The sequence below is a fragment of the Phyllobates terribilis genome, unplaced genomic scaffold (genome assembly GCF_046119375.1).
Source record: "Phyllobates terribilis strain yellow unplaced genomic scaffold, ASM4611937v1 Scaffold_9__5_contigs__length_417890890, whole genome shotgun sequence".
NCBI lineage: Eukaryota > Metazoa > Chordata > Amphibia > Anura > Dendrobatidae > Phyllobates > Phyllobates terribilis.
In genome coordinates, this window is record NW_027362769.1 from 374126643 (window position 1) to 374152564 (window position 25922).

General features: G+C 47.1%; 1 protein-coding gene across 2 annotated transcripts in view; it reads left to right on the top strand.

The window, feature by feature from the left end:
• PKD1 (polycystin 1, transient receptor potential channel interacting) overlaps positions 1–25922 on the top strand; it is a 184924-nt gene that overhangs the window by 120304 nt on the left and 38698 nt on the right. For both annotated transcript variants that reach the window (XM_073648383.1, XM_073648384.1), the window contains exons 26-28: positions 18513–18683; positions 20530–20673; positions 20759–20969. In XM_073648383.1, coding sequence (XP_073504484.1) covers positions 18513–18683; positions 20530–20673; positions 20759–20969 — 526 coding nt within the window. The remainder of the gene's footprint in view (positions 1–18512; positions 18684–20529; positions 20674–20758; positions 20970–25922) is intronic.

Genomic DNA, 25922 nt, shown 5'->3' on the forward strand with positions numbered 1-25922 from the left:
TGTATATACGTGTGCTTCTACGTCGGTGTATATAGGTGTGTGCGCCTACTTCGGTGTATATACGTGTGTGTTTTTCTACGTCGGTGTATATACGTGTGTGCGTCTACGTCGGTGTATATAGGTGTGTGCTTCTACGTCGGTGTATATAGGTGTGTGCGTCTACGTCGGTGTATATACGTGTGTGCGTCTACTTCTGTGTATATAGGTGTGTGCGTCTACGTCGGTGTATATAGGTGTGTGCGTCTACGTCGGTGTATATACGTGTGTGTCTAAGTCGGTGTATATAGGTGTGTGCGTCTACGTCGGTGTATATACTTGTGTGCGTCTACGTCAGTGTATATATCTGTGTGCGTCTATGTCAGGGTATATAGGTGTTTGCGTCTACGTCGGTGTATATAGGTGTGTGCGTCTACGTCGATGTATATACGTGTGTGCGTCTACGTCGATGTATATATCTGTGTGCGTCTACGTCAGTGTATATATCTGTGTGCGTCTATGTCAGGGTATATAGGTGTGTGCGTCTACGTCGGTGTATATACATGTGTGCGTCTACGTCAGTGTATATATCTGTGTGCGTCTATGTCAGGGTATATAGGTGTGTGCGTCTACGTCGGTGTATATAGGTGTGTGCGTCTACGTCGGTGTATATACGTGTGCATCTACGTCAGTGTATATAGGTGTGTGCGTCTACTTCGGTGTATATACGTGTGTGCGTCTACGTCGGTGTATATACGTGTGTGCGTCTACGTCTGTGTATATACGTGTGTGCGTCTACGTCGGTGTATATACGTGTGTGTGTCTACGTCGGTGTATATACGTGTGTGCGTCTACGTCGGTGTATATACGTGTGTGCGTCTACTTCTGTGTATATAGGTGTGTGCGTCTACGTCGGTGTATATAGGTGTGTGCGTCTACGTCGGTGTATATACGTGTGCATCTACGTCGGTGTATATAGGTGTGTGCGTCTACGTCGGTGTATATACGTGTGCGTCTAAGTCGGTGTATATAGGTGTGTGCGTCTACGTCGGTGTATATACTTGTGTGCGTCTATGTCAGTGTATATACGTGTGTGCGTCTACGTCAGGGTATATAGGTGTGTGTTTTTCTACGTCGGTGTATATACGTGTGTGTGTCTACGTCGGTGTATATAGGTGTGTGCGTCTACGTCGGTGTATATACATGTGCGTCTAAGTCGGTGTATATAGGTGTGTGCGTCTACGTCGGTGTATATACTTGTGTGTTTCTATGTCAGTGTATATACGTGTGTGCGTCTACGTCAGGGTATATAGGTGTGTGCATCTACGTCAGGGTATATAGGTGTGTGCGTCTACGTCGGTGTATATAGTTGTGTGCGTCTACGTCGGTGTATATACGTGTGCGTCTACGTCAGTGTATATATCTGTGTGCGTCTACGTCAGGGTATATAGGTGTGTGCGTCTACGTCAGTGTATATACGTGTGTTCGTCTACGTCAGTGTATATACTTGTGTGCGTCTACGTCGATGTATATACGTGTGTGCGTCTACGTCAGGGTATATAGGTGTGTGCGTCTACGTCAGTGTATATACGTGTGTGCGTCTACGTCAGTGTATATACGTGTGTGCGTCTACGTCGATGTATATACGTGTGTGCGTCTACGTCAGTGTATATATCTGTGTGCGTCTATGTCAGGGTATATAGGTGTGTGCGTCTACGTCGGTGTATATACATGTGTGCGTCTACGTCGGTGTATATACGTGTGTGCGTCTACGTCGGTGTATATAGGTGTGTGCGTCTACGTCGGTGTATATACGTGTGCATCTACGTCGGTGTATATAGGTGTGTGCGTCTACTTCGGTGTATATACGTGTGTGCGTCTACGTCGGTGTATATAGGTGTGTGCGTCTACGTCTGTGTATATACGTGTGTGCGTCTACGTCGGTGTATATACGTGTGTGCGTCTACGACTGTGTATATAGGTGTGTGCGTCTACATCGGTGTATATAGGTGTGTGCGTCTACGTCGGTGTATATACGTGTGCATCTACGTCGGTGTATATAGGTGTGTGCGTCTACTTCGGTGTATATACGTGTGTGCGTCTACGTCGGTGTATATACGTGTGTGCGTCTACGACTGTGTATATAGGTGTGTGCGTCTACGTCGGTGTATATACGTGTGCATCTACGTCTGTGTATATAGGTGTGTGCGCCGACTTCGGTGTATATACGTGTGTGTTTTTCTACGTCGGTGTATATACGTGTGTGCGTCTACGTCGGTGTATATAGATGTGTGCATCTACGTCGGTGTATATAGGTGTGTGCGTCTACGTCGGTGTATATACGTGTGCATCTACGTCGGTGTATATAGGTGTGTGCGCCTACTTCGGTGTATATACGTGTGTGTTTTTCTACGTCGGTGTATATACGTGTGTGCGTCTACGTCGGTGTATATAGGTGTGTACGTCTACTTCGGTGTATATAGGTGTGTGCGTCTACGTCGGTGTATATACGTGTGTGCGTCTACTTCTGTGTATATAGGTGTGTGCGTCTACGTCGGTGTATATAGGTGTGTGCGTCTACGTTGTTGTATATACGTGTGTATCTACGTCGGTGTATATAGGTGTGTGCGTCTACTTCGGTGTATATAGGTGTGTGCGTCTACGTCGGTGTATATACGTGTGCGTCTAAGTCGGTGTATATAGGTGTGTGCGTCTACGTCGGTGTATATACTTGTGTGCGTCTATGTCAGTGTATATACGTGTGTGCGTCTACGTCAGGGTATATAGGTGTGTGTTTTTCTACGTCGGTGTATATACGTGTGTGTGTCTACGTCGGTGTATATAGGTGTGTGCGTCTACGTCGATGTATATACGTGTGTGCGTCTACGTCGATGTATATACGTGTGTGCGTCTACGTCGCTGTATATACATGTGTGCGTCTACGTCAGTGTATATATCTGTGTGCGTCTATGTCAGGGTATATAGGTGTTTGCGTCTACGTCGGTGTATATAGGTGTGTGCGTCTACGTCGGTGTATATACGTGTGCATCTACGTCGGTGTATATAGGTTTGTGCGTCTACTTCGGTGTATATACGTGTGTGCGTCTACGTCTGTGTATATACGTGTGTGCGTCTACGTCGGTGTATATACGTGTGTGCGTCTACGTCTGTGTATATACGTGTGTGCATCTACGTCGGTGTATATAGGTGTGTGCGTCTACTTCGGTGTATATACGTGTGTGCGTCTACGTCGGTGTATATACGTGTGTGCGTCTACGTCTGTGTATATACGTGTGTGCGTCTATGTCAGGGTATATAGGTGTGTGCGTCTACGTCGGTGTATATACATGTGTGCGTCTACGTCGGTGTATATACGTGTGTGCGTCTATGACTGTGTATATAGGTGTGTGCGTCTACGTCGGTGTATATAGGTGTGTGCGTCTACGTCGGTGTATATACGTGTGCATCTTCGTCGGTGTATATAGGTGTGTGCGTCTACTTCGGTGTATATACATGTGTGCGTCTACGTCGGTGTATATACGTGTGTGCGTCTACGACTGTGTATATAGGTGTGTGCGTCTACGTCGGTGTATATAGGTGTGTGCGTCTACGTCGGTGTATATACGTGTGCATCTACGTCGGTGTATATAGGTGTGTGCGCCTACTTCGGTGTATATACGTGTGTGTTTTTCTACGTCGGTGTATATACGTGTGTGCGTCTACGTCGGTGTATATAGGTGTGTGCGTCTACGTCGGTGTATATAGGTGTGTGCGTCTACGTCGGTGTATATACTTGTGTGCGTCTACTTCTGTGTATATAGGTGTGTGCGTCTACGTCGGTGTATATAGGTGTGTGCGTCTACGTCGGTGTATATACGTGTGTGCGTCTACTTCTGTGTATATAGGTGTGTGCGTCTACGTCGGTGTATATACGTGTGTGCGTCTACGTCTGTGTATATACGTGTGTGCATCTACGTCGGTGTATATAGGTGTGTGCGTCTACTTCGGTGTATATACGTGTGTGCGTCTACGTCGGTGTATATACGTGTGTGCGTCTACGTCTGTGTATATACGTGTGTGCGTCTATGTCAGGGTATATAGGTGTGTGCGTCTACGTCGGTGTATATACGTGTGTGCGTCTATGACTGTGTATATAGGTGTGTGCGTCTACGTCGGTGTATATAGGTGTGTGCGTCTACGTCGGTGTATATACGTGTGCATCTACGTCGGTGTATATAGGTGTGTGCGTCTACTTCGGTGTATATAGGTGTGTGCGTCTACGTCGGTGTATATACTTGTGTGCGTCTACGACTGTGTATATAGGTGTGTGCGTCTACGTCGGTGTATATAGGTGTGTGCGTCTACGTCGATGTATATACGTGTGTGCGTCTACTTCTGTGTATATAGGTGTGTGCGTCTACGTCGGTGTATATACGTGTGTGCGTCTACGTCTGTGTATATACGTGTGTGCATCTACGTCGGTGTATATAGGTGTGTGCGTCTACGTCGGTGTATATAGGTGTGTGCGTCTACGTCGGTGTATATACGTGTGCATCTACGTCGGTGTATATAGGTGTGTGCGCCTACTTCGGTGTATATACGTGTGTGTTTTTCTACGTCGGTGTATATACGTGTGTGCGTCTACGTCGGTGTATATAGGTGTGTGCGTCTACGTCGGTGTATATAGGTGTGTGCGTCTACGTCGGTGTATATACGTGTGTGCGTCTACTTCTGTGTATATAGGTGTGTGCGTCTACGTCGGTGTATATACGTGTACATCTACGTCGGTGTATATAGGTGTGTGCGTCTACGTCGGTGTATATACGTGTGCTTCTAAGTCGGTGTATATAGGTGTGTGCGTCTACGTCGGTGTATATACTTGTCTGCGTCTATGTCAGTGTATATACGTGTGTGCGTCTACGTCAGGGTATATAGGTGTGTGTTTTTCTACGTCGGTGTATATACGTGTTTGTGTCTACGTCGGTGTATATAGGTGTGTGCGTCTACGTCGGTGTATATACATGTGCGTCTAAGTCGGTGTATATAGGTGTGTGCGTCTACGTCGGTGTATATACTTGTGTGCGTCTATGTCAGTGTATATACGTGTGTGCATCTACGTCAGGGTATATAGGTGTGTGCATCTACGTCAGGGTATATAGGTGTGTGCGTCTACGTCGGTGTATATAGGTGTGTGTGTCTACGTCGGTGTATATACGTGTGCGTCTACGTCAGTGTATATATCTGTGTGCGTCTACGTCAGGGTATATAGGTGTGTGCGTCTACGTCGGTGTATATACGTGTGCATCTACGTCGGTGTATATAGGTGTGTGCATCTACTTCGGTGTATATAGGTGTGTGCGTCTACGTCGGTGTATATACGTGTGCGTCTAAGTCGGTGTATATAGGTGTGTGCGTCTACGTCGGTGTATATACTTGTGTGCGTCTATGTCAGTGTATATACGTGTGTGCGTCTACGTCAGGGTATATAGGTGTGTGCATCTACGTCAGGGTATATAGGTGTGTGCGTCTACGTCGGTGTATATAGGTGTGTGCGTCTACGTCGGTGTATATACGTGTGCGTCTACGTCAGTGTATATAGGTGTGTGCGTCTACGTCGGTGTATATACGTGTGCATCTACGTCGGTGTATATAGGTGTGTGCGTCTACTTCGGTGTATATACGTGTGTGCGTCTACGTCGGTGTATATAGGTGTGTGCGTCTACGTCTGTGTATATACGTGTGTGCGTCTACGTCGGTGTATATACGTGTGTGCGTCTACGACTGTGTATATAGGTGTGTGCGTCTACATCGGTGTATATAGGTGTGTGCGTCTACGTCGGTGTATATACGTGTGCATCTACGTCGGTGTATATAGGTGTGTGCGTCTACTTCGGTGTATATACGTGTGTGCGTCTACGTCGGTGTATATACGTGTGTGCGTCTACGACTGTGTATATAGGTGTGTGCGTCTACGTCGGTGTATATACGTGTGCATCTACGTCTGTGTATATAGGTGTGTGCGCCGACTTCGGTGTATATACGTGTGTGTTTTTCTACGTCGGTGTATATACGTGTGTGCGTCTACGTCGGTGTATATAGATGTGTGCATCTACGTCGGTGTATATAGGTGTGTGCGTCTACGTCGGTGTATATACGTGTGCATCTACGTCGGTGTATATAGGTGTGTGCGCCTACTTCGGTGTATATACGTGTGTGTTTTTCTACGTCGGTGTATATACGTGTGTGCGTCTACGTCGGTGTATATAGGTGTGTACGTCTACTTCGGTGTATATAGGTGTGTGCGTCTACGTCGGTGTATATACGTGTGTGCGTCTACTTCTGTGTATATAGGTGTGTGCGTCTACGTCGGTGTATATAGGTGTGTGCGTCTACGTTGTTGTATATACGTGTGTATCTACGTCGGTGTATATAGGTGTGTGCGTCTACTTCGGTGTATATAGGTGTGTGCGTCTACGTCGGTGTATATACGTGTGCGTCTAAGTCGGTGTATATAGGTGTGTGCGTCTACGTCGGTGTATATACTTGTGTGCGTCTATGTCAGTGTATATACGTGTGTGCGTCTACGTCAGGGTATATAGGTGTGTGTTTTTCTACGTCGGTGTATATACGTGTGTGTGTCTACGTCGGTGTATATAGGTGTGTGCGTCTACGTCGATGTATATACGTGTGTGCGTCTACGTCGATGTATATACGTGTGTGCGTCTACGTCGGTGTATATACATGTGTGCGTCTACGTCAGTGTATATATCTGTGTGCGTCTATGTCAGGGTATATAGGTGTTTGCGTCTACGTCGGTGTATATAGGTGTGTGCGTCTACGTCGGTGTATATACGTGTGCATCTACGTCGGTGTATATAGGTTTGTGCGTCTACTTCGGTGTATATACGTGTGTGCGTCTACGTCTGTGTATATACGTGTGTGCGTCTACGTCGGTGTATATACGTGTGTGCGTCTACGTCTGTGTATATACGTGTGTGCATCTACGTCGGTGTATATAGGTGTGTGCGTCTACTTCGGTGTATATACGTGTGTGCGTCTACGTCGGTGTATATACGTGTGTGCGTCTACGTCTGTGTATATACGTGTGTGCGTCTATGTCAGGGTATATAGGTGTGTGCGTCTACGTCGGTGTATATACATGTGTGCGTCTACGTCGGTGTATATACGTGTGTGCGTCTATGACTGTGTATATAGGTGTGTGCGTCTACGTCGGTGTATATAGGTGTGTGCGTCTACGTCGGTGTATATACGTGTGCATCTTCGTCGGTGTATATAGGTGTGTGCGTCTACTTCGGTGTATATACATGTGTGCGTCTACGTCGGTGTATATACGTGTGTGCGTCTACGACTGTGTATATAGGTGTGTGCGTCTACGTCGGTGTATATAGGTGTGTGCGTCTACGTCGGTGTATATACGTGTGCATCTACGTCGGTGTATATAGGTGTGTGCGCCTACTTCGGTGTATATACGTGTGTGTTTTTCTACGTCGGTGTATATACGTGTGTGCGTCTACGTCGGTGTATATAGGTGTGTGCGTCTACGTCGGTGTATATAGGTGTGTGCGTCTACGTCGGTGTATATACTTGTGTGCGTCTACTTCTGTGTATATAGGTGTGTGCGTCTACGTCGGTGTATATAGGTGTGTGCGTCTACGTCGGTGTATATACGTGTGTGCGTCTACTTCTGTGTATATAGGTGTGTGCGTCTACGTCGGTGTATATACGTGTGTGCGTCTACGTCTGTGTATATACGTGTGTGCATCTACGTCGGTGTATATAGGTGTGTGCGTCTACTTCGGTGTATATACGTGTGTGCGTCTACGTCGGTGTATATACGTGTGTGCGTCTACGTCTGTGTATATACGTGTGTGCGTCTATGTCAGGGTATATAGGTGTGTGCGTCTACGTCGGTGTATATACGTGTGTGCGTCTATGACTGTGTATATAGGTGTGTGCGTCTACGTCGGTGTATATAGGTGTGTGCGTCTACGTCGGTGTATATACGTGTGCATCTACGTCGGTGTATATAGGTGTGTGCGTCTACTTCGGTGTATATACGTGTGTGCGTCTACGTCGGTGTATATACGTGTGTGCGTCTACGACTGTGTATATAGGTGTGTGCGTCTACGTCGGTGTATATAGGTGTGTGCGTCTACGTCGGTGTATATACGTGTGCATCTACGTCGGTGTATATAGGTGTGTGCGCCTACTTCGGTGTATATACGTGTGTGTTTTTCTACGTCGGTGTATATACGTGTGTGCGTCTACGTCGGTGTATATAGGTGTGTGCGTCTACGTCGGTGTATATAGGTGTGTGCGTCTACGTCGGTGTATATACGTGTGTGCGTCTACTTCTGTGTATATAGGTGTGTGCGTCTACGTCGGTGTATATACGTGTACATCTACGTAGGTGTATATAGGTGTGTGCGTCTACTTCGGTGTATATAGGTGTGTGCGTCTACGTCGGTGTATATACGTGTGCTTCTAAGTCGGTGTATATAGGTGTGTGCGTCTACGTCGGTGTATATACTTGTCTGCGTCTATGTCAGTGTATATACGTGTGTGCGTCTACGTCAGGGTATATAGGTGTGTGTTTTTCTACGTCGGTGTATATACGTGTTTGTGTCTACGTCGGTGTATATAGGTGTGTGCGTCTACGTCGGTGTATATACATGTGCGTCTAAGTCGGTGTATATAGGTGTGTGCGTCTACGTCGGTGTATATACTTGTGTGCGTCTATGTCAGTGTATATACGTGTGTGCATCTACGTCAGGGTATATAGGTGTGTGCATCTACGTCAGGGTATATAGGTGTGTGCGTCTACGTCGGTGTATATAGGTGTGTGTGTCTACGTCGGTGTATATACGTGTGCGTCTACGTCAGTGTATATATCTGTGTGCGTCTACGTCAGGGTATATAGGTGTGTGCGTCTACGTCAGTGTATATACGTGTGTTCGTCTACGTCAGTGTATATACGTGTGTGCGTCTACGTCGATGTATATACGTGTGTGCGTCTACGTCAGGGTATATAGGTGTGTGCGTCTACGTCAGTGTATATACGTGTGTGCGTCTACGTCGATGTATATACGTGTGTGCGTCTACGTCAGGGTATATAGGTGTGTGCGTCTACGTCAGTGTATATACATGTGTGCATCTACGTCAGTGTATATACGTGTGTGTGTCTACGTCGATGTATATACGTGTGTGCGTCTACGTCAGGGTATATAGGTGTGTGCGTCTACGTCGGTGTATATACATGTGTGCGTCTACGTCGGTGTATATACGTGTGTGCGTCTACGTCGGTGTATATAGGTGTGTGCGTCTACATCGGTTTATATACGTGTGCATCTACGTCGGTGTATATAGGTGTGTGCGTCTACGTCGGTGTACATACGTGTGTGCGTCTACGTCGGTGTATATACGTGTGTGCGTCTACATCTGTGTATGTACGTGTGCGTCTACGTCGGTGTATATACGTGTGTGCGTCTACGACGGTGTATATACGTGTGCATCTACGTCGGTGTATATAGGTGTGTGCGTCTACTTCGGTGTATATACGTGTGTGCTTCTACGTCGGTGTATATACGTGTGTGCCTCTACGACTGTGTACATAGGTGTGTGCGTCTACGTCGGTGTATATAGGTGTGTGCGTCTACGTCGGTGTATATACGTGTGTGCGTCTATGACTGTGTATATAGGTGTGTGCTTCTACGTCGGTGTATATAGGTGTGTGCGTCTACGTCGGTGTATATACGTGTGCATCTACGTCTGTGTATATAGGTGTGTGCGCCTACTTCGGTGTATATACGTGTGTGTTTTTCTACGTCGGTGTATATACGTGTGTGCGTCTACGTCGGTGTATATAGGTGTGTGCGTCTACGTCGGTGTATATAGGTGTGTGCGTCTACGTCGGTGTATATACGTGTGCGTCTAAGTCGGTGTATATAGGTGTGTGCTTCTACGTCGGTGTATATACTTGTGTGCGTCTACGTCAGTGTATATACGTGTGTGCGTCTACGTCAGGGTATATAGGTGTGTGCATCTACGTCAGGGTATATAGGTGTGTGCGTCTACGTCGGTGTATATACGTGTGCGTCTACGTCAGTGTATATATCTGTGTGCGTCTACGTCAGGGTATATAGGTGTGTGCGTCTACGTCAGTGTATATACGTGTGTGCGTCTACGTCAGTGTATATACGTGTGTGCGTCTACGTCGATGTATATACGTGTGTGCGTCTACGTCAGTGTATATAGGTGTGTGCGTCTACGTCGGTGTATATGCGTGTGCGTCTACGTCAGTGTATATATCTATGTGCGTCTACGTCAGGGTATATAGGTGTGTGCGTCTACGTCAGTGTATATACGTGTGTGCGTCTACGTCAGTGTATATACGTGTGTGCGTCTACGTCGATGTATATACGTGTGTGCGTCTACGTCAGGGTATATAGGTGTGTGCGTCTACGTCAGTGTATATAAGTGTGTGCATCTACGTCGATGTATATACGTGTGTGCGTCTACGTATATACGTGTGTGCGTCTACGTCAGGGTATATAGGTGTGTGTGTCTACGTCAGTGTATATACGTGTGTGCGTCTACGTCAGTGTATATACGTGTGTGCGTCTACGTCGATGTATATACGTGTGTGCGTCTACGTCAGTGTATATATCTGTGTGCGTCTATGTCAGGGTATATAGGTGTGTGCGTCTACGTCGGTATATATACATGTGTGCGTCTACGTCGGTATATATACATGTGTGCGTCTACGTCGGTGTATATACGTGTGTTCTTCTACGTCAGTGTATATACGTGTGTGCGTCTACGTCCGTGTATATACGTGTGCGTCTACGTCGGTGTATATACGTGTGTGTGTCTACGTCAGTGTATATATCTGTGTGCATCTATGTCAGGGTATATACGTGTGTGCGTCTACGTCGGTGTATATACGTGTGTGCGTCTACGTCAGTGTATATACGTGTGTGCGTCTACGTCAGTTTATATACGTGTGCGTCTACGTCGGTGTATATATCTGTGTGTATCTATGTCAGTGTGTATATCTGTGCATCTACGTCAGGGTATATACGTGTGTGCGTCTACGTCGGTGTATATACGTGTGTGCGTCTACGTCGGTGTATATACGTGTGTGCGTCTACGTCGATGTATATACGTGTGTGCGTCTACGTCCGTGTATATACGTGTGTGCGTCTACATCCGTGTATATAGGTGTGTGCGTCTACGTCCGTGTATATACGTGTGTGCGTCTACGTCAGTGTATATACGTGTGTGCGTCTACGTCCGTGTATATACGTGTGTGCGTCTACGTCCGTGTATATACATGTGTGCGTCTACGTCGGTGTTTATACGTGTGTGCGTCTACGTCGGTGTTTATACGTGTGTGCGTCTACGTCCGTGTATATACGTGTGTGCGTCTACGTCGGTGTTTATACGTGTGTGCGTCTACGTCCGTGTATATACGTGTGTGCGTCTACGTCGATGTATATACGTGTGTGCGTCTACGTCAGTGTATATACGTGTGTGCGTCTACGTCGGTGTATATACGTGTGTGCTTCTACGTCGATGTATATACGTGTGTGCGTCTACGTCGATGTATATACGTGTGTGCGTCTACGTCAGGGTATATAGGTGTGTGCGTCTACGTCAGTGTATATACGTGTGTGCGTCTACGTCAGTGTATATACGTGTGTGCGTCTACGTCGATGTATATACGTGTGTGCGTCTACGTCAGTGTATATACGTGTGTGTGTCTACGTCCGTGTATATACGTGTGCGTCTACGTCGGTGTATATACGTGTGTGTGTCTACGTCAGTGTATATATCTGTGTGCATCTATGTCAGGGTATATACGTGTGTGCGTCTACGTCCGTGTATATACGTGTGCGTCTACGTCGGTGTATATACGTGTGTGCGTCTACGTCAGTGTATATACGTGTGTGCGTCTACGTCAGTGTATATACGTGTGCGTGTCTACGTCAGTGTATATATCTGTGTGCATCTATGTCAGTGTATATATCTGTGTGCATCTACGTCAGGGTATATACGTGTGTGCGTCTACGTCGGTGTATATACGTGTGTGCGTCTACGTCGGTGTATATACGTGTGTGCGTCTACGTCGATGTATATACGTGTGTGCGTCTACGTCCATGTATATACGTGTGTGCGTCTACATCCGTGTATATAGGTGTGTGCGTCTACGTCCGTGTATATACGTGTGTGCGTCTACGTCAGTGTATATACGTGTGTGCGTCTACGTCCGTGTATATACGTGTGTGCGTCTACGTCCGTGTATATACATGTGTGCGTCTACGTCGGTGTTTATACGTGTGTGCGTCTACGTCGGTGTTTATACGTGTGTGCGTCTACGTCCGTGTATATACTTGTGTGCGTCTACGTCGGTGTTTATACGTGTGTGCGTCTACGTCCGTGTATATACGTGTGTGCGTCTACGTCGATGTATATACGTGTGTGCGTCTACGTCAGTGTATATACGTGTGTGCGTCTACGTCGGTGTATATACGTGTGTGCGTCTACGTCGATGTATATACGTGTGTGCGTCTACGTCAGTGTATATACGTGTGCGTCTACGTCGGTGTATATACGTGTGCATCTACGTCGGTGTATATACGTGTGTGCGTCTACGTCGGTGTATATAGGTGTGTGCGTCTACGTCAGTGTATATACATGTGCGTCTACGTCAGTGTATATACGTGTGTGCGTCTACGTCGGTGTATATACGTGTGTGCGTCTACGTCGATGTATATACGTGTGTGCGTCTACGTCCGTGTATATACGTGTGTGCGTCTACATCCGTGTATATAGGTGTGTGCGTCTACGTCCGTGTATATACGTGTGTGCGTCTACGTCGGTGTTTATACGTGTGTGCGTCTACGTCGGTGTTTATACGTGTGTGCGTCTACGTCCGTGTATATACGCGTGTGCGTCTACGTCGGTGTTTATACGTGTGTGCGTCTACGTCCGTGTATATACGTGTGTGCGTCTACGTCCGTGTATATACATGTGTGCGTCTACGTCGTTGTTTATACGTGTGTGCGTCTACGTCCATGTATATAGGTGTGTGCGTCTACGTCCGTGTATATACGTGTGTGCGTCTACGTCCGTGTATATACGTGTGTGCGTCTACGTCGATGTATATAGGTGTGTGCGTCTACGTCCGTGTATATACGTGTGTGCGTCTACGTCAGTGTATATACGTGTGTGCGTCTACGTCCGTGTATATACGTGTGTGCGTCTACGTCCGTGTATATACATGTGTGCGTCTACGTCGGTGTTTATACGTGTGTGCGTCTACGTCGGTGTTTATATGTGTGTGCGTCTACGTCCGTGTATATACGTGTGTGCGTCTACGGTGTTTATACGTGTGTGCGTCTACGTCCGTGTATATACGTGTGTGCGTCTACGTCGATGTATATACGTGTGTGCGTCTACGTCAGTGTATATACGTGTGCGTCTACGTCGGTGTATATACGTGTGTGCGTCTACGTCGGTGTATATAGGTGTGTGCGTCTACGTCGGTGTATATACGTGTGCGTCTACGTCGGTGTATATACGTGTGTGCGTCTACGTCAGTGTATATACGTGTGCGTCTACGTCGGTGTATATACGTGTGTGCGTCTACGTCAGTGTATATACGTGTGCGTCTACGTCGGTGTATATACGTGTGTGTGTCTACGTCAGTGTATATATCTGTGTGCATCTATGTCAGGGTATATACGTGTGTGCGTCTACGTCGGTGTATATACGTGTGTGCGTCTACGTCGATGTATATGCGTGTGTGCGTCTACGTCCGTGTATATACGTGTGTGCGTCTACATCCGTGTATATAGGTGTGTGCGTCTACGTCCGTGTATATACGTGTGTGCGTCTACGTCCGTGTATATACGTGTGTGCGTCTACGTCGGTGTTTATACGTGTGTGCGTCTACGTCGGTGTTTATACGTGTGTGCGTCTACGTCCGTGTATATACATGTGTGCGTCTACGTCGGTGTTTATACGTGTGTGCGTCTACGTCCGTGTATATACGTGTGTGCGTCTACGTCCGTGTATATACGTGTGTGCGTCTACGTCGTTGTTTATACGTGTGTGCGTCTACGTCGTTGTTTATACGTGTGTGCGTCTACGTCCGTGTATATACGTGTGTGCGTCTACGTCGGTGTTTATACGTGTGTGCGTCTACGTCCGTGTATATACGTGTGTGCGTCTACGTCGGTGTTTATACGTGTGTGCGTCTACGTCCGTGTATATACGTGTGTGCGTCTACGTCGATGTATATACGTGTGTGCGTCTACGTCAGTGTATATACTTTTGTGCGTCTACGTCGGTGTATATACGTGTGTGCGTCTACGTCGATGTATATACGTGTGTGCGTCTACGTCAGTGTATATACGTGTGCGTCTACGTCGGTGTATATACGTGTGCATCTACGTCGGTGTATATACGTGTGTGCGTCTACGTCGGTGTATATACGTGTGTGCGTCTACGTCGGTGTATATAGGTGTGTGCGTCTACGTCAGTGTATATACATGTGCGTCTACGTCGGTGTATATACGTGTGTGCGTCTACGTCAGTGTATATACGTGTGCGTCTACGTCAGTGTATATACGTGTGTGCGTCTACGTCAGTGTATGTACGTGTGCGTCTACGTCGGTGTATATACGTGTGTGTGTCTACGTCAGTGTATATATCTGTGTGCATCTATGTCAGGGTATATACGTGTGTGCGTCTACGTCGGTGTATATACGTGTGTGCGTCTACGTCGGTGTATATACGTGTGTGCGTCTACGTCGGTGTATATACGTGTGTGCGTCTACGTCAATGTATATACGTGTGTGCGTCTACGTCCGTGTATATACGTGTGTGCGTCTACATCCGTGTATATAGGTGTGTGCATCTACGTCCGTGTATATACGTGTGTGCGTCTACGTCCGTGTATATACGTGTGTGCGTCTACGTCGGTGTTTATACGTGTGTGCGTCTACGTCGGTGTTTATACGTGTGTGCGTCTACGTCCGTGTATATACATGTGTGCGTCTACGTCGGTGTTTATACGTGTGTGCGTCTACGTCCGTGTATATACGTGTGTGCGTCTACGTCCGTGTATATACATGTGTGCGTCTACGTCGTTGTTTATACGTGTGTGCGTCTACGTCCATGTATATAGGTGTGTGCGTCTACGTCGGTGTTTATACGTGTGTGCGTCTACGTCCGTGTATATACGTGTGTGCGTCTACGTCGGTGTTTATACGTGTGTGCGTCTACGTCCGTGTATATACGTGTGTGCGTCTACGTCGATGTATATACGTGTGTGCGTCTACGCCAGTGTATATACGTGTGTGCGTCTACGTCGGTGTATATACGTGTGTGCGTCTACGTCGATGTATATACGTGTGTGCGTCTACGTCAGTGTATATACGTGTGCGTCTACGTCGGTGTATATACGTGTGCATCTACGTCGGTGTATATACGTGTGTGCGTCTACGTCGGTGTATATAGGTGTGTGCGTCTACGTCAGTGTATATACGTGTGCGTCTACGCCGGTGTATATACGTGTGTGCGTCTACGTCAGTGTATATACGTGTGCGTCTACGTCGGTGGATATACGTGTGTGCGTCTACGTCAGTGTATATACGTGTGCGTCTACGTCGGTGTATGTACGTGTGTGTGTCTACGTCAGTGTATATATCTGTGTGCATCTATGTCAGGGTATATACGTGTGTGCGTCTACATCGGTGTATATACGTGTGTGCGTCTACGTCGGTGTTTATACGTGTGTGCGTCTACGTCGATGTATATACGTGTGTGCGTCTACGTCCGTGTATATACGTGTGTGCGTCTACATCCGTGTATATAGGTGTGTGCGTCTACGTCCGTGTATATACGTGTGTGCGTCTACGTCCGTGTATATACGTGTGTGCGTCTACGTCGGTGTTTATACGTGTGTGCGTCTACGTCCGTGTATATACATGTGTGCGTCTACGTCGGTGTTTATACGTGTGTGCGTCTACGTCCGTGTATATACATGTGTGCGTCTACGTCGTTGTTTATACGTGTGTGCGTCTACGTCCATGTATATAGGTGTGTGCGTCTACGTCCGTGTATATACGTGTGTGCGTCTACGTCCGTGTATATACGTGTGTGCGTCTACGTCGGTGTTTATACGTGTGTGCGTCTACGTCCGTGTTTATACGTGTGTGCGTCTACGTCCGTGTATATACGTGTGTGCGTCTACGTCGATGTATATACGTGTGTGCGTCTACGTCAGTGTATATACGTGTGTGCGTCTACGTCGGTGTATATACGTGTGTGCTTCTACGTCGATGTATATACGTGTGTGCGTCTACGTCAGTGTATATACGTGTGCGTCTACGTCGGTGTATATACGTGTGTGCGTCTACGTCAGTGTATATACGTGTGCGTCTACGTCGGTGTATATACGTGTGTGCGTCTACGTCAGTGTATATACGTGTGCGTCTACGTCGGTGTATATACGTGTGTGCGTCTACGTCAGTTTATATACGTGTGCGTCTACGTCGGTGTATATACGTGTGTGCGTCTACGTCGGTGTATATAGGTGTGTGCGTCTACGTCAGTGTATATACGTGTGCGTCTACGTCGGTGTATATACGTGTGTGCGTCTACGTCAGTGTATATACGTGTGCGTCTACGTCGGTGTATATACGTGTGTGCGTCTACGTCAGTGTATATACGTGTGCGTCTACGTCGGTGTATATACGTGTGTGTGTCTACGTCAGTGTATATATCTGTGTGCATCTATGTCAGGGTATATACGTGTGTGCGTCTACGTCGGTGTATATACGTGTGTGCGTCTACGTCGGTGTTTATACGTGTGTGCGTCTACGTCGATGTATATACGTGTGTGCGTCTACGTCCGTGTATATACGTGTGTGCGTCTACATCCGTGTATATAGGTGTGTGCGTCTACGTCCGTGTATATACGTGTGTGCGTCTACGTCGGTGTTTATACGTGTGTGTGTCTACGTCGGTGTTTATACGTGTGTGCGTCTACGTCCGTGTATATACATGTGTGCGTCTACGTCGGTGTTTATACGTGTGTGCGTCTACGTTCGTGTATATACGTGTGTGCGTCTACGTCCGTGTATATACATGTGTGCGTCTACGTCGTTGTTTATACGTGTGTGCGTCTACGTCCATGTATATAGGTGTGTGCGTCTACGTCCGTGTATATACGTGTGTGCGTCTACGTCCGTGTATATACGTGTGTGCGTCTACGTCGGTGTTTATACGTGTGTGCGTCTACGTCCGTGTATATACGTGTGTGCGTCTACGTCGATGTATATACGTGTGTGCGTCTACGTCAGTGTATATACGTGTGTGCGTCTACGTCGGTGTATATACGTGTGTGCTTCTACGTCGATGTATATACGTGTGTGCGTCTACGTCAGTGTATATACGTGTGCGTCTACGTCGGTGTATATACGTGTGTGCGTCTACGTCAGTGTATATACGTGTGCGTCTACGTCGGTGTATATACGTGTGTGCGTCTACGTCAGTGTATATACGTGTGCGTCTACGTCGGTGTATATACGTGTGTGCGTCTACGTCAGTGTATATACGTGTGCGTCTACGTCGGTGTATATACGTGTGTGTGTCTACGTCAGTGTATATATCTGTGTGCATCTATGTCAGGGTATATACGTGTGTGCATCTACGTCGGTGTATATACGTGTGTGCGTCTACGTCGGTGTATATACGTGTGTGCGTCTACGTCGATGTATATACGTGTGTGCGTCTACGTCCGTGTATATACGTGTCTGCGTCTACATCCGTGTATATACGTGTGTGCGTCTACGTCCGTGTATATACGTGTGTGCGTCTACGTCCGTGTATATACGTGTGTGCGTCTACGTCGGTGTTTATACGTGTGTGCGTCTACGTCGGTGTTTATACGTGTGTGCGTCTACGTCTGTGTATATACGTGTGTGCGTCTACGTCCGTGTAGATACATGTGCGCGTCTACGTCGGTGTTTATACGTGTGTGCGTCTACGTCCTTGTATATACGTGTGTGCGTCTACGTCCGTGTATATACATGTGTGCGTCTACGTCGTTGTTTATTCGTGTGTGCGTCTACGTCCGTGTATATAGGTGTGTGCGTCTACGTCCGTGTATATACGTGTGTGCGTCTACGTCCGTGTATATACGTGCGTGCGTCTACGTCCGTGTATATACGTGTGTGCGTCTACGTCCATGTATATACGTGTGTGCGTCTACGTCCATGTATATATGTGTGTGCGTCTACGTCAGTGTATATATCTGTGTGCGTGTACGTCAGGGTATATACGTGTGTGCGTCTACGTCCGTGTATATACGTGTGTGCGTCTTCGTCCGTGTATATACGTGTGTGCGTCTACGTCCATGTATATACGTGTGTGCGTCTACGTCCATGTATATACGTGCCTACGTCTGTAATCTACAACGCCAGCCCTCACCGTCGCCCGCTCAGGTACCACGGCTCACGTTGGCATCAGTCTGTACGGGGTGGACAGTAAAAGTGGCCACAGGCATCTGGACGGAGAGAACACCTTCCACCGGAACAGCGTGGACATCTTCCAGATCGCAACAGAGAAGAGCTTGGGAAACGTGTGGAAAGTCCGTCTGTGGCACGATAATAAAGGTAACGGGACGATGGACTCTGGGCTAAAGCCAGAACAATTTGGGGGTCTGGATACCTGGAGTCTCATGATACAGAGAATCCTCCTTCTTATGTTGATTCAATGGTCGCATTAAGTCCTCCAGAGCAGCACTCACTGTCACCAATAACCTAATATCACACATCCACTACACTTCTGTGCATTAGTAAATCCCTGAGTCTGTGATCCCAGCGTACAGCCGTCACAGCCTCCTTCCTACACACTGTATACAGGGATATCCTCGTATATACGGCTGTTCAGATATTTATCAACACTCCATCTCGGTCTTCTCTTTCCTGACTTAGACGAGGTGATTATCGTTAGACGTCCATAAACATTTGTGTCAGGACACTAATTGTTTTATGTAAATGAGGCTTTAGTTGATTTGCAGCGAGTTAACATGATTGTACACTGCCATCTGCTGGCAGAAGAGGGAACTACATTTAAAGGGCACAGATTTGCACAGTAAAGGGGTTCTGCAGCGCAGTCGCACCCTTTTGGCATTGCTCAGGTATTTCTCCTCCTAGGTATCTCCCACAACTGGTTTCTTGCAAGACAAATCTCCCAACGTGGATTTTTTATTTTTTTTTGCGATCGTCATTCCCCTTTAAGTATTTCACTAATATACTGACACTTTTTGCAGGATATATACACCAGCAGTACAAACTCACCTTCTATACTTTGGGGTCTTCTTTGACCCCTTAACAACCGGCCATATATTTATAAATCACAGGCTCAGGAGCAAGTGCCAGATGTGTTATACAGTCAGCACCTGCTTCTGACGGTAGCAACCAGAGCTAGCTCTGATCCCTGCCATTTAACCATGTAGATGCTGCTAGTAATCACTGTCAATGGCATTTAAATGATTCTAATCACTGTGCTATAAATGGGGTGCGGATGGGTTGCCCCCCGTGATTGTATAGGTCTCGGCTGCTGCCATCTTTGTATTCCCATGAAGTCCGTGGTTGGACTTAATAGCAGATTTTTAATTTTCCTACTTACTGTAGCAATGTATTGTATAGTACTAGCAATCAAACAATCTTAGGGAATCTAGAAAAATATGTAGAAAGTTGTCAAAAAATAAAATAATAATAATAATAAAAAAAAATAAAAAAAAACGTTTGTAAAAGTCCGACTGATCAAAATCCAAAATTACTGGACCCATGTGGTAAAAAACGAAAAGGCAGAATTACAGCAGATAAAAATACAGCTTCATGCAGAGAAATATTAAAGTGGTGCCAAAAACATATTTTAATATAAAGTTCTGAATTTTTTAGAACCATTAAAAAAAAAAGCAAATAAAACACACCATGAAAATGAAGACCAAAAATAAATTGTATTTTTTCACTATATCACCCGACTTGGATTTTTTTTTTTATATTGTACGATAAAATCAATCAAAACTACAACAAACACACACCAATGGGTGTGTGGGTGGAAAAATAAAAAAGAAGGGTAGATAAAAAAACTGAAGCTGAAAAATGACTCCGTCCTCAAGGAGATAAATGCTCAGCGAGCTCCTCCTGATGTGATGTCAGAGCAGTGCTGTGAGCCAATCAGATTTCTCCTATTGCTGATTCTCCTCCCCCTCCCATGCTGCTTCACTTTCACATGGAGACTGCAGCCACATCTCCCTCCTCCCTCTCTTCTTTTACTCTTTTATACAAAATGAACTTTTAGTGACAGTGAAGGTTCGTGAATGTTATTGGAGCGCCTGCATGTTCCTGGAAGGAAAGGAAGATGACACTGTCTCCAGAACTGTAACGTTTTATATATTCACATGGTCGCAACGTCCCGTGCTCTGATAGTGACGTGAATATGTTTGGACAGGACTCAGCCCCTCTTGGTACGTGCAGCACGTCATCATCAAGGACCTGCAGCGCAGTAAGAATTACTTCTTCCTGGTCAATGACTGGTTGTCCGTGGGACAGGAGGAGAGCGGCCGGCGGGTGGAGAAGGAGATTTTTGCGGCCAGTGAGTGTTTTTCAGAACTTTTACAAATTCTGTATGATTTTAGCCAAACTCCTCAATGTGAAGCTGTGTTTCCTTCATGATTCAGGTGAGACAGAACTGAAGAGATTCTCCCGCATCTTTATGGCTGAACTCCAGCGAGGAATCACTGAAAAACACGTTTGGCTGTCAATGTGGGACCGACCTCCCCGCAGCCGCTTCACCCGCGTCCAGAGAGCCACCTGCTGTGCTCTTCTCATATTCCTCTTCCTGTGTGCCAACGCTGTGTGGTACGGTGTGGTGGGAGATAAGAATCATGGGTAAGTACTTCCATATTATACTGCAGAGCTGCACTCACTATTCTGCTGGTGCAGTCATTGTGTACATACATTACATTACTGATCCTGTACTGATCCTGAGTTACATCCTGTATTATACTCCAGAGCTGCACTCACTATTCTGCTGGTGCAGTCACTGTGTACATACATTACATTACTGATCCTGAGTTACATCCTGTGTTATACTCCAGAGCTGCACTCACTATTCTGCTGGTGCAGTCACTGTGTACATACATTACATTACTGATCCTGAGTTGCCTCCTGTATTATACTCCAGAGCTGCACTCACTATTCTGCTGGTGCAGTCACTGTGTACATACATTGCATTACTTATCCTGTACTGATCCTGAGTTGCCTCCTGTATTATACTCCAGAGCTGCACTCACTATTCTGCTGGTGCAGTCACTGTGTACATACATTGCATTACTGATCCTGAGTTACATCCTGTATTATACTCCAGAGCTGCACTCACTGTTCTGCTGGTGCAGTCACTGTGTACATACATTACATTACTTATCCTGTACTGATCCAGAGTTACATCCTGTATTATACTCCAGAGCTGCACTCACTATTCTGCTGGTGCAGTCACTGTGTACATACATTACATTACTGATCCTGTACTGATCCAGAGTTACACCCTGTATTATACTCCAGAGCTGCACTCACTATTCTGCTGGTGCAGTCACTGTGCACATACATTACATTAATTATCCTGTACTGATCCAGAGTTACATCCTGTATTATACTCCAGAGCTGCACTCACTATTCTGCTTGTGCAGTTACTGTGTACATACATTACATTACTTATCCTGTACTGATCCTGAGTTACACCCTGTATTATACCCCAGAGCTGCACTCACTATTCTGCTGGTGCAGTTACTGTGTACATACATTACATTACTGATCCTGTACTGATCCAGAGTTACACCCTGTATTATACTCCAGAGCTGCACTCACTATTCTGCTGGTGCAGTCACTGTGCACATACATTACATTAATTATCCTGTACTGATCCAGAGTTACATCCTGTATTATACTCCAGAGCTGCACTCACTATTCTGCTTGTGCAGTTACTGTGTACATACATTACATTACTTATCCTGTACTGATCCTGAGTTACACCCTGTATTATACCCCAGAGCTGCACTCACTATTCTGCTGGTGCAGTTACTGTGTACATACATTACATTACTTATCCTGTACTGATCCTGAGTTGCCTCCTGTATTATACTCCAGAGCTGCACTCACTATTCTGCTGGTGCAGTCACTGTGTACATACATTACATTACTGATCCAGAGTTACATCCTGTATTATACTCCAGAGCTGCACTCACTATCCTGCTGGTGCAGTCACTGTGTACATACATTACATTACTTATCCTGTACTGATCCTGAGTTACACCCTTTATTATACTTCAGAGCTGCACTCACTATTCTGCTGGTGCAGTCACTGTGTACATACATTACATTGCTTATCCTGTACTGATCCTGAGTTACACCCTTTATTATACTCCAGAGCTGCACTCACTATTCTGCTGGTGCAGTCACTGTGTACATACATTACATTACTGATCCTGCACTGATCCTGAGTTACATCCTGTAGATCTTTTATTATAAAAATGAAAAACATAACAATAATAATAACAGAAACATAACAAAATTAATAACCAGAAAATAAACAATGTAATGAACTGGTCCAGCCGCTCCCTCTCTCCTCACACACATATTATACATATATACACAATAATAACTACTCATATTACAGACTTCTGGTCTGGTTACAAAAGAAAATAATAACCACAAACAATAAATAAAATAAACATAAACAAAATAAACAATAGCTGACAAAATATATACAAACTTTTTCTCTTTCCCCATGACGGCACCACGGAGAGAGAGGGGATCCGCCCTTCAAGGACAGGAAACCTACAGATAAAAAGGGCGGCACCTCTCTCCCACATCAGTTGGTTTCCTGTCCTTGACAGGGACCTACGGATGAAAGTTCCTGGAATGGAATGAAGATAGAAGGATATGAGACTTACCAGGCCCGGCCAGACCGGTTCAGGCAGCGGGGGTTCCCTGCCTCGGCTGGTGCGGTGTCCTGTAGCGCCACCGCTGGGGTCAGCGGGCCTCTAGGGTGGCAGGGAGACGCGGCACAGCAAGGAACTGGATCGCTGCGGTCTCCGGTGGCGTCGGGGCCCAGGTAAATGGCGGGGCTTCCGTGGCTCGGGTTAGTGAGTAAGCCTCAAGCCCCGGGGCCCGCGCCGGAAGTGACGTGGGGCGCGCGCGCCGGAAGTGACGTGGGGCGCGCGCGCCGGAAGTGACGTGGGGCGCGCGCGCCGGTGCTCCCCTCTGGTGCTCCCGCCGGAAGTGACGCGGCCGCGGGTCCCTCTGGGAGCGGCGCGTTCAAGCGCGCGCAGGAAACTGACCGCACGGGGGGAGCGCCCCCCTTCCCTCCCTATTGGTACACAGCGGTGGCCTAACGGGGGGGAGGGGGGAGACACACCTGTAACACAGGTACTAGGCCAGAGGGGGAGGTGGACCCCTATAGAGTTTAAATGGCCAGGGAAACACAGGGGAGTGCTTCCTGTCATTCTCTGGCACTCTACAGCTATGAGCGAGCAGGAGCCCCAGGAGGTGCAGTCCCTGCATCCCCACTCACCATCGCCTCAGAGGAAGCGTATTAAAGGATCCTCCAGCGGGCCTTCACGGCAAGGGGACGGAGGAAGCGGGCGTTCTGGCAGGTCTTCACTACATGGCAAGGACTCCAGTGCGGCGTCAGCCTCGAGGAAGGACGCAGCTACTGGATCGGGTTCCTCTTCAAATCCGTTATTCCCTCTTACTACGGGTCGGTAAGTGATCTTCGTGAAAGCTCACTTGTAACTTGAGACCCCCTCTCTTTTCTTCTCAGGGAAGGAAGAGTACGGGCAAATCCAAGCACAGGGCCTGCGCGCTTTGCGCGGCGGATCTGCCCACTGCTTGGCAAAAGAGACTGTGCAACTCATGCATCGAGCAAACTATTTGTGAGGAGACCCCTAAGTTTGCCACCGAACTCAGATCCCTGATTAAATCTCAGGTGGAGGACACCTTTAAGTCCCTGCAGAAGGGGGGGGAACAAGGAAAAACTAGACACCTATCCCCGGTGCAGGAGTCCAGTGGTTCAGATGAGGAGGGAGTAGTCTCCGATTCATCCGATTCATCGTCTTCAGGGGACGGGGGTCGTAGTTGTTTCCCTATAGATGGAACCGATACCTTGATTAAGGCAGTTAGGGCTACTATGGGGTTCGTGGATCCTCACCCTAAAAAATCTATCCAGGACATAATGTTTAGTGGCCTAGGACAGAAGAAAAAGAGATCCTTCCCTCTTAATGATCAAATACATTCTCTAATTAAGAGGGAATGGATAAAACCAGAGAGGAAAGGGTTGTTGGCACCCAAAAGAAAATACCCCTTTGAGGACCCTGTGTGCTCCTTCTGGGGGAAGGCGCCTAAAATTGATGTCGCGATAGCCAAGGCCTCTAGGAAGTTTTCCCTGCCATTTGAAGACATGGGGGTGCTGAAAGACCCTATGGATAAGAAAGCTGACTCCTTTTTGAAAGGAGCTTGGGAGGCGGCAGGGGGGGGGGGTTAAAACCCGCGGTAGCAGCCACATGCACGGCCAGATCTTTGATGGTCTGGCTAGACCAACTAGAAGCGCAGTTGAAGGATAAAGCCTCAAGGGATGATATAATAGACTCCATCCCAGTGATGAAGGGCGCAGCGGCTTTTCTGGCTGATGCCTCGGCCGACTCTGTCAGGCTGTCAGCTAGGGCTGGGAGTTTTTCAAACGCAGCTAGGCGGGCCCTCTGGCTCAAATGCTGGCCAGGCGACCTCCAAACGAAGTCTAGGTTGTGCTCCATCCCGTGTGAGGGGGAATTCTTATTCGGGTCCACTCTGGATGATATCCTAGACAAGGCCGGGGATAACAAAAAACGCTTCCCGGTCCTCTCTGGTACTTCTTTTAGGAGATCTTTTCGGAGTAGGAAATTCATGCGAAGGAGACCCCCCAAAGACCAGGACAGGTGGGAGGACAAGAGGCAGAGAAAGGCCAAGGGGTTCATGTTTAACAGGCCCCCTGGTGACAGTAGGAAACCCGCCCAATGAAAGTCAGCCCCAGGTGGGGGGGAGGCTTCTCTATTTCCTCCCGGCCTGGGAAAAAATATCAAACGTGCGCTGGATTTTAGACCTGATAAAATCGGGGCCAAGATTCCAGTTCCTCTCCACTCCCCGTCCAAGTTTCGTAATAACCCCCGTGAGGTCTTCAGAGGTAGAGCAGTTGGCTCTAGAACAAGAGGTTCTAGGCCTAGTGGACAAGGCTGTCCTTCGGGAAGTCCCAGCTCAGGAGGTAGGCGTTGGGTTCTACTCCCCTCTATTCCTCAGGAAGAAACCGGATGGAACATTCAGGACTATTGTAAATCTAAAGAAATTGAGTTCTGAAAGTTCATTCATTCAAGATGGAATCAATAAAAACATCTGTGAAATTGTTGTTCTCGGGCTGTTTTATGACTGTCCTGGATCCGAAGGACGCATATTATCATGTCCCCATACACAGAGACTTCCAAAAATTCCTGAGGGTAGCAATACCGATAAGGGGCACAATAAGGCACTACCAATATACGGCTCTCCCCTTCGGGTTAGCAATAGCCCCAAGAATCTTCACAAAGGTGGTGGCAGAGGTTATGGCCCATCTGAGGGAGAGGAACATTCTAATAGTCCCGTACTTAGACGATCTACTTATTATAGGCAACTCTTCAGCCATTGCAAGGACCATCTAGCAAAAGTCATGGGTTTCTTGACGAGTTTGGGCTGGCTGTTAAATCTAAATAAATCCAGGCTGGAACCAGTTCAAGTACAAGAGTACTTGGGTATCCTGTTAGGTTCAAGGAGTCAGGAATG